Source organism: Colossoma macropomum, unplaced genomic scaffold (assembly GCF_904425465.1).
Source record: "Colossoma macropomum unplaced genomic scaffold, Colossoma_macropomum, whole genome shotgun sequence".
Classification (NCBI taxonomy): Eukaryota; Metazoa; Chordata; class Actinopteri; order Characiformes; family Serrasalmidae; genus Colossoma; species Colossoma macropomum.
In genome coordinates this window covers 35,480,202-35,493,484 of record NW_023494785.1, presented here as the reverse complement: position 1 = coordinate 35,493,484, position 13,283 = coordinate 35,480,202, and the positions used below count along the sequence as shown (strand labels likewise).

At 39.9% G+C, this 13,283-nt stretch overlaps 1 protein-coding gene across 1 annotated transcript in view; it reads right to left on the bottom strand.

The window, feature by feature from the left end:
- Positions 1-22: 22 nt before the first annotated feature.
- Positions 23-13,283, bottom strand: part of zhx2a (zinc fingers and homeoboxes 2a) — a 29,024-nt gene continuing 15,763 nt past the window's right edge. Inside the window, exons 3-4 of the mRNA XM_036592561.1 lie at positions 2,506-5,065; positions 23-1,678 (exon numbers count right to left, since the gene is read on the bottom strand). Of these exons, the coding sequence (XP_036448454.1) occupies positions 2,515-4,908 (2,394 nt within the window). The 5' untranslated portion in view covers positions 4,909-5,065 and the 3' untranslated portion in view covers positions 23-1,678; positions 2,506-2,514. The remainder of the gene's footprint in view (positions 1,679-2,505; positions 5,066-13,283) is intronic.

Sequence of the window (13,283 nt, the reverse complement as noted above, 5' to 3'; positions counted from 1 at the left end):
ACTAATGATCTGTGTTCATCTGTAACTGAGATGCTTTATTCTTAAGAGCTTTCAGTTTATAGACATTTCCCACTGATATCCTTCTGAAATTAATCTATAGCAGTGGTTCCCAGTCCTGGTCCTAAAGCCTGTTTCACAGCACACATTCAACTTGGACAGGGTTCCTGACCAGCTTCACAAAACCGCAGTCAACTTGTTTTATGACTGCATTTAACTACTTTCTCTGTTAAGGCAGGTTTAGATACTTAAGCTAGGATTAATCCTTGTGCATGCATGCATGAATACATGGCGCTTGATGACAAACAGCCACTCACATAAAATATGCAGAGACAAGTGTCTTATTTTTCAGGATCAGGACCATAAACCACTGATCTACAGCAACAGTGGGCTAAAAGTGAACTCCTTTTCAGAAAGCTAGCCAAGACTAGACTCAGTTGCAATTAAACTAAAACCTAAAAAGCATATGTTCATCAGGACCATGACAAGAAAAGATTTCTATAAAAGAAAGGTTTCTAATATGTCCTACTCCAGTGGTCACCAACCCTGGTCCTGGAGATCCACCTTTCTATGCAACTGTAGTTTCAGCAACAATCAGCCACTTCTGTTCCATCTAATGAACATCTTCAGAAGTCCTTGACTGGCTGGATCAGAATCAATAGTGTTAGGTAATGGGGGAGGCAGCATGTTAAATGCAGGCTGGAACTAAACTCCACAGGAAAGCAGACCTCCAGGAGCATGGCGTTTGAAGAAATGGCCACAGGTTATGAATGGCCTTTTCAACTGGATGTGTTTTATTGAGTTACAGCAGACTTTTTTTCTTTAAGAAAGAGCAAGCATGATTCTCGATAGCAATACAGTATTCCTGATACATGTCTGAACATGACACTAGAGCAGTGGCAAGAGGGGAAAAGAATACACTGAGCTGTCGGAAAGCAGGCCATAGCTGAGACGTTGAAACGGAACTATGCCTTGAATACCAGAAAAAGCCAGCCAACACGATTCTGCCTTGATAGTAATATTGCAAACATGAACTACATGTTTTGTGCATCGCTGCACTGAATTCAGTTTATGATTATGTCCACCATGTGGCTTTGGCCCCTTGGCGGTAAAGTACAGTATGAGACTGCAGGCAATGTTTCTATGGTCCAAAGAAAAGTCCATAATTTCACCTCGCTTCAGGAATGAGATGGATTTCAAAAGAGCACCGCTTGTCTTAGTCCACTTGAAATGTTAAGTGCCTTTATGACCACATTTATCAGCAGGTGAATCGCTTTACCGCCCCTTGACAAAAGATCTAAATACTCCATTGTAAGGGTTACGCAAAATGGCTTGGGGACACCTACTGTATTATAAATGTAACAAAACTCTCATCCTCAGAAAATTTTACAAATCTGTGGAAAATATATTTACAAGGGCCCTTTTTCTAAAAAAAGAAAAAATAATAATAATACAACAAAAAAAAAAAACAAAAAAAACAAAACACCCAAGTAGTAATAGCAACATAGCAGTCTGACTTTGGCACTCCATGGTCAGTCCCTGGCCAGTGCTTCACATACACTCTTAGTCCTCCTTTTCTCTGATGATGTCAGAGTCCAGGTATAAGATCATTGGTTCCAAATATGTCAATGTGATTATTTCCGTTCGCCCTTTAGGGTTAGTCATAGCAGCCTGTTTTGTCCTGCAAAAAAAGATAAAAATGCACATTTTATCCTTAAGAAAACATGACAGAGTACAAGATAAAATCTAAATGGAAAACAAAATCTGGAATTTGCAGAGCAGATGAGATCCTGAAACAGACTTTGGCTGCATGAATGGTCTCTAGGCAGAGAGGCTTTTTTTCTGGAGATTAAATTGCCAGCATCCCAGGTGGCTTAGAGCTGCAAAATTAACATAGGATGCCCTCATCATTTCACAAATTAGAGCAATCTATTCTTTAACCGTACTACATATTCATTACATACATCTGATTTCAAAGGTATGTTTGGAACCTGGAAAGCTGCACGACAATGTTGGGGTGCGGTATATGGCAAAAATATATCACAATATTTAAAGAAATGTTAACGAGACACGATATGTCAATCATTTTTTTTCTGACAAGCTGCAATGGACAAAAAAGAACCAGCGGTGCTACACATTTAAAAAACGATAAAAAAAGGTGGCAGCGTGCAGCAGAAAACATTCACAGCATTACTCGCTATGTTCACTCCAACGTCATTAGTATTTGTCTGTACAACAAGGGATTTAGGGCCACGAAGATCTAAAAAAAACCAAAGTCCTTGAATTTGTTGGGGGCGGAGCTTCTCAACGAGCACTGGAGGGAGGGCCACATTTTGATATTTTTTTTGTAACGTGCTGTTGATCAGTGTATTAGAAGTAGTGACAATATTCACAAGTTTTTTTCATGAGTTACCTTTTGACCTATTGAGAGATGCATGAATTATCACAATAATAATTACTGTCATACGGTCCAACCCTACTGCAATGGCGTGCTGGTAAGCTGCCTACCTTTCTTGTTCATCCGGTCACTATGTGTTCTGCTGTCAGCGCTTCAAGGTCTGGAGCCACTCTCTGTGCCTCAGAATCTTTCCTTTCATTGTCAGTGACCATGGAAACCTTAACCCATCTTCCATTGTCCACACTTGCTGGCCCATGTTGGTCCTTACTCTTGCTGATGTCTGGCATGTTGTGACCCAGTTTGCTGGTAAACCAATTCACTATGTCCTGGTTGGTGAGTTTTGAACGCTCTGCTAGTTTCTCCATGTCCTCTCCTTTTAGTATATTTGCATCCTGGAAATGTCGCTGTAACACACTCTGGGCTGGCTCTGTTATTGATGAGCTGTTCTGGCCATTGTGCTTTTTGTTGTTTAGATTTTGAAACTGCTCCATCCATTCCAAGGTTCCGTTCTTTAGGGCAGATCGGTTGTCCTTAAACCAGCGTACAATCTCTGTGCGAGCTAGTCCTGTTTGCAGTTCCAGCTGGTTATATTCCTCTGGCGACGGCCACTGCGTCTGTGAGAAAACCTCTTTAAGAAGGCCAAGGGACTTGGTGTCAATTTCAGGGCACATAGACGTGGATAGAAGGGGAAGGGGAGAGGACCTGGCTCGAGCCTCCTGCTCATGAACTCCATTCAGAGCTCCCCTGTCCAGTCTTTTGGAGCCCATGGAGTTGAACAGGGCCTGTTCAAGGTTATCCCGTAGAGCACGGCGTTCCGTGAACCACCCATCAATCTCCGTTTTCGACAGTCTGGTGTCAGCCACAAGGTTTTCAATCTCAGCTTGTGTCGGCAGGCTACTCCTCTGGAAACACTCCTCTAACATTTTCAGTTGCTCAGAGGATTTGCCCTTCACTCTTTCCAGAAGGGGAAACTGTGTGGCAACAGGTTTCTGAGGCAGGTTTTCCTTTGATGTAAAGTCATTCTTTATAGGCTGCCCTCCCTTTCCATGACGCTGGTCACTGAACCATTTTTTGATCTCTCCCCAGGAAAGGCCAGTCATCTCAATAAGACGGTACACTTCTTCGTCATCAGGAAACTGGCACTGGGAATAGCTGGCTGTAAGCTCTCTAATCTGCTCTGGAGTTTTTTTGCAATCTGAAGAAAAACTGGGTGTAGGAGAGGCAGACTTAGAAGTAGTCTGAACTGTTTGGATTATTGAAGGCCTCTTCACTTCATGTGCAACCACAGGGGCTGTGAGGGGTCTCTTAACAGCCTGTGCTGTTTGATTTGTAACCGTTAATGCAAGGGGAGCACAATTTGCACTTGACCCATTGGCAACTGGTGTCAACACCAAGCCGGACTGTCCAAGAACATGGCAAGGAACGGTTTGAATAAGGGATTGCGAGGCTTTTGTGGATTGGGTTAATTGAGCAGGCAAGACAGTGAATGCTTGTTGAACAGGCTGAATCGTTCCGTTGAACATTTTTTTACGTGCCTCTTCAACCTCCTCGGGAGACCAGCTGATGCCTTGTTTTAACCTTTGGGTGGTGAACCAGACTTTGATTTGTTCTTCTGGGTGCTTGGAAGCTGCAGTGAGCCATGAGAGTTCAGCTTGGGTTGGGTAAGGGAACTTATTGAAGGAAGTGATGAGGGTGAGGTTGCCATCCAAAGATGCATTGTATTTTGAGGTGTTCAGAGGGACAGCTATTTTTGGTACTAAACTGTAGTTGGGGGGACGCTGCAGGCATGGCATTATATGAGAGAGTCCATCTTTAAGTGTCGCATCTGGGATTATCACCGTTCCATTTACGTTCACTGCAGTGATCTGTTTTTTGGGTAACTCTGGGGCAAGTTTATCCATCTGACTGTCTAACGATGGCCGCTTGCCATCAATTTTCGGCCTACCTATCTTCACTGACATAGATTTGCTAAGAGGAAAAGTGGACAGCTCCTCTCCAGACTGAGGACTGGTTGCATCATAAATAACTGCACAGTTCGAACCTTCAATGGTCTGCTCCAGAATGGTCTGACTGTTGAGTTTGATCCTCTTGAACTTGAAATTACTCTCTCCAGGATGGCATTTCTCGTTGTGTTCAGTTAACGTGTCAAACTTTTTTGTGTTAAAGTTGCAGACGGCACATAGGTACAGAGGATTGAGGATGACGTTAGGATGGGTGGAATCCACATGATCTTTGAACTCATTAAGGTTCTGTGTGGAGAAGGTACAGTATTTGCATTCATAGCCCCCCTGCACTTTCTTCTGTGGCTGAATTTGTGCCTCAGGTTTCACCGGCTCAGTTATCTCCTGTGTAGTGCTTACGTGATTCTTTTTGTCAGTCCAGTTCTCACTGGCAGGCACATGTGAGGATTCGTTCTCCACTGTGCTGTCTGTACAGTCATCCATGTCATCCTGTTCCACCAAGTCACTTGGCCTGATCATGCAGGGGGTTGTGGACTTTCTTCGACTAGCCATGACCTAGTCTGGGACTGTGACAGTGCAACCTTGAGGGAGGACTGTTGATGAATGATAGGTGGACCTTTGTCTGAAGAAGAAAGGTGAATATTTCTGCTGACTTTTAATGTCAGCTGCAGTGGGCGACTTCATGAGACTGCATCCCAGGCCACACGATCTAAAGGAAGATACAGGAGAAAATGAGGACTATATACAAACATAAACACAAAAATTAACCAATAGAAGGGATATACACTGACAGTTAAAAAGAACTGCTCACATGCATGTGTGTTATACACTGATGGTTAACGTCTGTTTGATGTCACACAGATCATTAAGTAAATTCACACTGAGATCTTGGGCAAAGAGTGAAGACAATTCCAGACAGTTCAAGTGAAATTCAGGCATGATTTAAAACTTGAGATTTAGTGGGGGGGCTATGTTGGGAAATGTGTGGCAAAGAAAAATCCAACTACTATAGATGGTCTGTGCAGAGAAGAATGAGTGTGAAGCCATTCCTTTAAATAATTTTTAAAAAACTTTAGCAAAGTATCACGAAGCAGTAAGACGCTGTCTTTAAAACTACAACTACAAAATGCTGTAAACACTATACTGTCAAAAAGAATTACTCAAATGTTTTTAGTAATGATCACAGACCAACAATGGGAAATAAAGACTACCAGTTTGTGTTTTACTAGCTTTCTGTTGTTCATCTAGTCTTGAAGATGATCTCACAGTGGAATTCACGTTTTTTCATTCTTCACTGCTGTTTACAGACCATCTAACATGATTGGATTTTTCTTTGCCATACATTTTTAACCATAACCCCACAAGAATGTCTATGTTGGTTTTCCTCATTTAAGTCAACAAACATGATAAACACATCAGAACAGCTACTGGACATCTGTGTTTTACAATTCTGCATGTGAGTAATTCATTTTAACTGCCAATGTCTATAAAATATTTGATGTAAAATGAAGACAGCACCAACTGAGAAAAATGTTTACTAAGCATCCCTAGAATCACTATAGGGCAGTGGCTAGCCGATGACCGATAGCATTCTTTAGTTCTCTTTCACATCACGTTTTTTTTCTTTCTTTTTTTCTTTTTTTTTCTTTTTTGTTTAAGCATTTTCTGTATACAGTTTTTCCAATTAATTGCACTTAACTATAGCTTGTACAAACAGAACATCAACTCATTCACTACACACTTAACATACTTTGTTCTAATTGTTCTATGTAGCATTCAGATTTTTTTTATGAGAAACTCTGCACTAAAGAGTAAAATGGGCAAGCTTGTCTTGTAGAAGGGTGCCAATGTGCCAGCTGGACAAAAAATTTAATAATTTTTCTAACAAAAACACTGAGAACCACAGGACATTAACAGTGTTACAGGCCATCTGTGCAGAATATAGTTATTATTATAAATTATTAAGTAATATTAGGAGCCCAGTTGGTAAATGTACGGTAATTATATTAGCATTAGGGAAAATGTGAGCTACAGGGTAAGGCTCTGTAACAACCACATGTGGAAAATCATAACTGAATTTGAATCACAATAATATCATTCATATATCACTAATTCTGCAGATGATAATTGCTGGTCTAAATTTACATCATCCAAGCTTAGTAGAGTGCTGCTCTGTAACACAAGAAGCTAGTTACTGAATCTTTGTCAGCAACCCCACATAATCCCTTCTTGCTGACAGTGTGTTATTTCACAGTTGATCATTCACATAGCAGAACTATTATTTCCTGATATGCTTGTTAGCAGGTTTAATTACACTCTCAGTACTTGTGTTCGAACACTGGGATGTTGGTTTTAGAGAATACAGTTGTAGAGTTGCACAGAACAGCCATATAGGAGAAGAGAAATTAAATGGTACAATTCATATTTCGTCTATTCTATGGTCCTTTTATTCCATTTAAATACATCCATCAACAGAAATGTACTGATCATCTGCAGCTTCAGTCATATCATTTGATACTTCAATGTAAGACCCACGAACCGCTCGTTCTTGAAATGAAAGATTATTTAGACTGCATCGTCTTAATGTACGGTAAATGACAGCAGAATATTACAAGGGATTTAAAAATACTAGTGTCATGCCAATAAAATACTACCCTGGAGCAACGTTAAAATCTGAGGGCATTTCTTGTACAGTTCATACTACACTTCACCAGTGGATCCTCACCATTCTGGACAAGACCTGTAGAGAAGTTCTAGATTCATTATCAAGTCTGTCCAGTCAGTCCAAGGTGGGCTTCATTAAAAATTAAGGAGAGCTTTTTTCCGTGCTGTAGTTATAGCAACTGCATTGAGAGACTGAGATGCACTCGTGCTGCATCACAGCTGCACATTATTAATTAGTAGGGAAAGGGAGGCGATCGGCAAGGGGGCGAAAAAATATCTTGTGCCAGGGCTGGTTGGCAGTCCAGCGTTAGCCTTCCTCAGGCTTGTAGTGACCCAAGTGGATCTCAGTACAGTGGAGACTAATGAAATATGCATGAGGCCACAGTCATCTCGTATCTCAACCTCAACTTGCGCCAAGAGAACCAGCCTGGAACAGCCAAGGGGTACAGTTACCATTGTTCTTTTTTTGTTTGTTTGTTTGTTTTTAAAAGAATTGTGCTAAGGTCAAAGAGAGAGGCAAATGTTAAGCTGAAGGACAACTTAACAAATAGAAAAATCAGATGCTTAAAATATTCAAAAACCAATGAGCCATTCATATAACCAATAGACGTCTAGCTATCAGTCTGTTGGTTATACGAATGTTCTCAGTTTTATTTATTAACAAGAATAAATTAAGCCAAGCTCCACAGGTAGTTGTCCAGAGCTGTAAGACAATTATTCAGACTGCGCCAGTCCTTAAAGCAGACATGGCAGAGTTTACTGTGTACTCTGGTACAGAGCTGTTTTGAGCATCTTAAACCCTCATCTCTCCCCTGTTCACCAACAAGAGCTAACCAAAAAGCTGTTTTCATGTTTTGGACAAAGATTAAAAAGATGCTGTTTCCTCTGCTTCCTGCATCGCTTACTGTTGTTCAAACAGAGCCAGCAATTTCTTCAGGGTTGCCAGACTGGGCAGGATCCCCATTTAGCATTTTAATGCAATTTGCTTTGATAATACTTACTGCTCAGTTAATATTTTCATTACCTTTTAGTATTTTTGTTTAAACAAAAAAAAACAAAAACAAAAAAACAAATAGATTTTATGCAATAGCTCATAAAAGTAGAAGTAGTATTAGTACTTAGTGTTGAGAAAGAAACAACAACAACAACAACAACAACAACAACTACTACTACTACTACTACTACTAATAATAATAATAATAATAAAAACAATAAAAAAAAACTTTTTCAAATATCCGTGATGAATATTCAGTATAACAACTGCAATCCTAGCATATGTAGAAAGCTAAATTTAGAACTGAGAAGTTTTATCTTAAACCTAAATTGCTTTTTAACCACAGAAACCAGATATCAGTAATATTCAAAGAGGGTTAACCTGTCGTCCCCTTAACCCGCTATTATTTAGAATAGTTAGACTTCCTCAAGCAACCTCAAATAACCAATGAAAAGAAACAACACAAACACACCTTGTCTCTCGAAATACAAATCAAAAAGCCTGATACCACTGTGCATATTTTATATGAAAAACAGTTCCAGCAGTAGCTCTCAAACTGGTCCTCAGGGCCACCCCACACGGTCCATATTTTAGCTCCAACCCTTGCAACACAGAAACAGAAGAAAAATGTGGACCATCTGGGGGGTCCTAAAGACCAGTTGAGAACCACTGCCTTACAAAATAAATTTGGAGTGCTACTCTCCAACTTTGTTACAAAAGAAAGCAATTTGCTAATGCAGGACTTCTTTAGTACCAAAACATTTTTCACAGATTAACAAATTTAAGATTTGCTTATTGTCCCACTGAGAAAAGAAGTGAAATAATGGAGTTGGGGAATCAAAGCTTATTGAATAAAGCTGCTCTTAAATCAAATTGTGTGTGGCTAAATCATAACACTGGGTTTCAGCTGCGTTTGTGTTACGAACACAAAATAACCAGAGGCAAAATGTTAAATGCACATGCTCCTAACTCAATTTAGCATCAAATACTGTTCATGATACTGAAGGCCAAGAATACAGATCAAAGCACCAGCAACATGACAGAAGCCAGCTTCTAATCAAATCAAACCAAGCAGCCTCCCTGTGTTTACAGTACCGTCACCTCCTCTGCATCATGGTTCATACCTACTAACCTCATCTTTTAATAGCCATATCTGATACACATTTAAATGAATGCGTTATATAAAGGTGGCTGAGAGAGCCAGAGGGGAAGAAGCCAAGCGTCATGTGCTTTTCCACTGGCTGAGCCGCATCCTTCCATGGGAGGATGTTGCAGCGGAACTGCTGTGTGAGGGGGCAGAGACTGAGCCTTGTTAATACTGTGCAGCGCAGCAGGGGGGCGAATTTGGGATCGAGGCAGAATTAATTTAAATCTCATCAAATGGGGCCTAGGAAGCCTGCAGCACTGCACAAAATCTTGCTCCAGACGCAGAGCTGCTACAATACAGGCTTGAAGTGCGAAAAAAAAAAACAACTGCTTCCAATTATGGTACTCTAGTATTTAATAACTGCCTGATGAGTAAAATGTCTTCTAATGACAATACAGTGATTGACGTGTTGGGAGCTACTTAACATGACAGCCACTTCAAGGATGCGCAGAACAAGCCCTTCAGAAATGTACTTATAGTCTCCTCAGAGTAAAGAAAAGAAGTATCTGACTGTGCAGCATGTGAAATACACAACTTAATCACAATATAATGAACTGAAGTGTTACATTTTGTTCTGACCTGAAAAAGATCATGTCACATTTAGATGAACTGTTGGCTTACAGAGGTCCGGTAGTAGCTTTGCACTCAAACATGTTTTATACCTTTCACAAAATGTTTATAATGACACACTGCTCTCAAACCTGAACTCATGGCTGTGATTCAGAAGTCCACTTCATTTTTATTTTTTTTTAAGCATGTCTCCCCAGGTTTCTTTAGTTTTGGGGGTACCTGGGGACGAGACTTGAAAAATCTGGACTCATGAGTTGCCATGGAAACGGCCTAGCAGCAGGTGGGAGGGATTTTCTCAACAGAGATCCAGATGAGGAACATTCCGCATTCCTATTTTTGGCCAAGCCGATTCTTTCAGATTGAAATCCATGCAGACGGGAAAAAAGCTGTCCACATTATTCGTATAAATGTTGCCAATGCCCTCATACAACTTGGTGTCAATAAAGATATGATCCAAAATTTAACTTCAATCCATGTCTCAAAACTGTTTTAACAAAACTACGCACAAAAATACTCCAACATACAAAAATGTATCCACAAAAGTAAATCCTGACTTGTTATACAGGCTTCAGCAATAAGTTCATCCGACCACTAGTTTTGTGCCAAAGTCTATTATCCATTTCCCTAATACAATAACGAAATAAAAGCTCATTAAAAAAAAAGTATCTAAAATACTGACCATTTATGATTTAGCTATCAATCAGAATCTGCCCACTCACCAAAATTAGTTGCACAGAAAAACTGTACAAAAACGTAACTGGATGGTAATGTGCTGAAGAAATGGATGTTTCTAATGTATAGTAAATCACATTAAAGAAAATCTGCACACCTACATAATAGTTCTACAGAATATAATTTCCCTAATTAGCAGCAACACAATTGTGCTAATAGCTCAAAACACAAACATTTCATTATATATAATTAGCGATTGATATTGACCTAACTGGTAAGTACCGAAATATCGATAAGGTCCTGGAGAAATCGGTATTTATGTAACGTTAATTAACTCTACATAGCAGACATTTTTAAATGCTTGATGGTATCAGCAGGAAGGGCACTCTACTCCATGTGACAAGTGTTTGCACGTTTCTGACTACCTTAACCATTTCAAGTGCTGACCGTCATTCTATGCTCTCTGGTCATGGCTGAAAAGATGTTCTGAAGTGTGGGCTCACTTTACTAATATAATAATAATGAACGCGATATATTTAAAAGGGTAGCTGCATGTAACGTTGGTAACACCAGCAACCTCATGAAACACAAATACAGCATTCGGTAAATCTGAAACAATCTTTAGCAAAGCAGCTGCTGCACCTATGCCCTCAGCATAGCCTCCCGGTGTTCTGACGAATTGTGCTACCTTGTCGAAAAGTCCAACTGTAGCGCCTATTTCTCTAAAACTCTAGGTGGCATATCTTGATAGCTGTACATCACCTCACTTGCTTAAATCACCTTATTTAATGCTACCAGCATTAAAACTACTGCATTAAATCATCTTCCTATTCATCAGCTTCTTGCAACTGCTGCACCATTTAAGGTGGAACAGAAAAAAATTTGAACAAGAAATTGGCGAATAGGAAGCCAACTTCAGCCTTGTATTAAAACTATGGGTAGGACAGTTTAGTAGGCTAAATGTCCTTTTCAGAAAATGTTTCCAGCATTAAAAGAATAAGAATAATTAGGACATTTAGGATATAAAAAGAATAATTAGGATATTTTGATAACCTAAAATCAGCTTATCAGAGGGGAAGTAGTAATTTTAAGCAGAGTCTGTACTGAATTAAAATTTGGTAGCTAGCATAACAGAACTGCATAGCTAATTTTGTACTGTCTTTAGTTGGTAATATTTTCAACTGTACAGAGATGACCACTGCCTTTTCACATCTTATGTCATGTCTGTTTTTTGCACCAAATTATGGAGAGTAGCACCAATTAGAGTATCGATAAGTAACCATATTCATAAGTAGTATTGGTATCAATAAAATCCTAACGACAACCATCCCTATTTATAACTGTTTACAACCATGAGCATAATTATGAATGTCCAGATGCCATCAAGACAAGGCCAAAAACATCATCTAGACCTAGGTGGTACAATAGCACAACACTACTGCCAGAAGACACATAAATTAACTTTTAAATATGCTGGGTGACAAATGGAACAACATACGAGGTTGTGCGACTTGTTTATCAGCTTGTAAAATTCAGACTCGTCTTAACTCAGGATTGTTTAATAAGCCTCCGCTGCCCAGTGCCACTTTCAGAAGGCCAATAAAACAAACAAACAAACACGCCTAGCAACAAAACAGAGTTAATTTCAGAGTCATTCTGGACTTCAACAAAATGACTGTGGAATAGCAGAGATTGTGGATGAAACCATCAGTTTTAGGTCCTATTTATACTTAATATTAAAATGAAGTGTGACTAACACATTTAAAAAGAAAAATATAACATTGTCTGTGACTGGAATGTGATCCTAAGGTAGCTGAGCACGCATTGTGATCAGATCTGTGTGTATGTAATGTGACATATGTAAACGTAATGTTTACCCACAACTTTCAATATTGTTTAAGGAAACAGGCAGGAACAAGTTGTTTAAGGTGCCTGCACATGTACTCTTGGCTATTCAGGTTCAAGCTTAACATGAAAGTTAAAAAGCCATTTACCTCCTGTGGAGGACGGTACAAAATGCCCCACACCGCTCCTGACTGCCACTGTAACCTATCGCTTTCTATCAACTGGGCTATAGTTGTGGCTGCTAAGCTAAATTTTGCTGTCTTTTCTTTCTCTGCAACTTAAAATGCCTGGAACACTCTGCACCAAGACTGCAAAACATCTTATAAAGCATTCAACACAAAACAGCCTGTACAGGCTGTCTACTCTGCTCCAGCGCAATGCCAGCCTCTCCCTTTGTTTTCTTAAAAACAATTGTCCACACCAACATTTTCAGCTCAAATGCATGAACATGTCAGCCCAGTAGGGGGAGAAAATATCCCATAAAACATCATACATATCAAGAATAACATTATGAGCATGTGCACTGCACAAAATATAGAAAGCCACGTTTTTACGTTGAGAAATGTTATTCTTGAATTGTTGCACTATTTGATTGTGCAGTCTTTCACAGTGTGGTGAACTCCTCCCCATCTTTACTCTCTCTCTGGGATGCTTTTTTATACCCAATCATGTTACTGACCTGTTGCCAATCAACCACCAGGAGTTTATGCATAACATAACTTTACCAGCCTTTTGTTGCCCCCGTCCCAACTTTTTGGGAACGTGTTGTTGGCATCAAAATTAAAATGGACATATACGTTTTAAGATTAGATTAAGTGACCCCTATTAGTCCCACAACAGGGATATTTCACCTCCGCATTTAACCAATCCATGTATTGAAACACCACATACACACTAGTGAACACACACACTAGGCGGCAGTGAGCACGGTGGGCAGCCATATCCGCAGCGCCTGTGGAGCAGATGGGGGTTAGGTGCCTTGCTCAAGGGCAATTCAGTCATGTACTGTCGTCTCAGGGGATCGAACCGGCGACC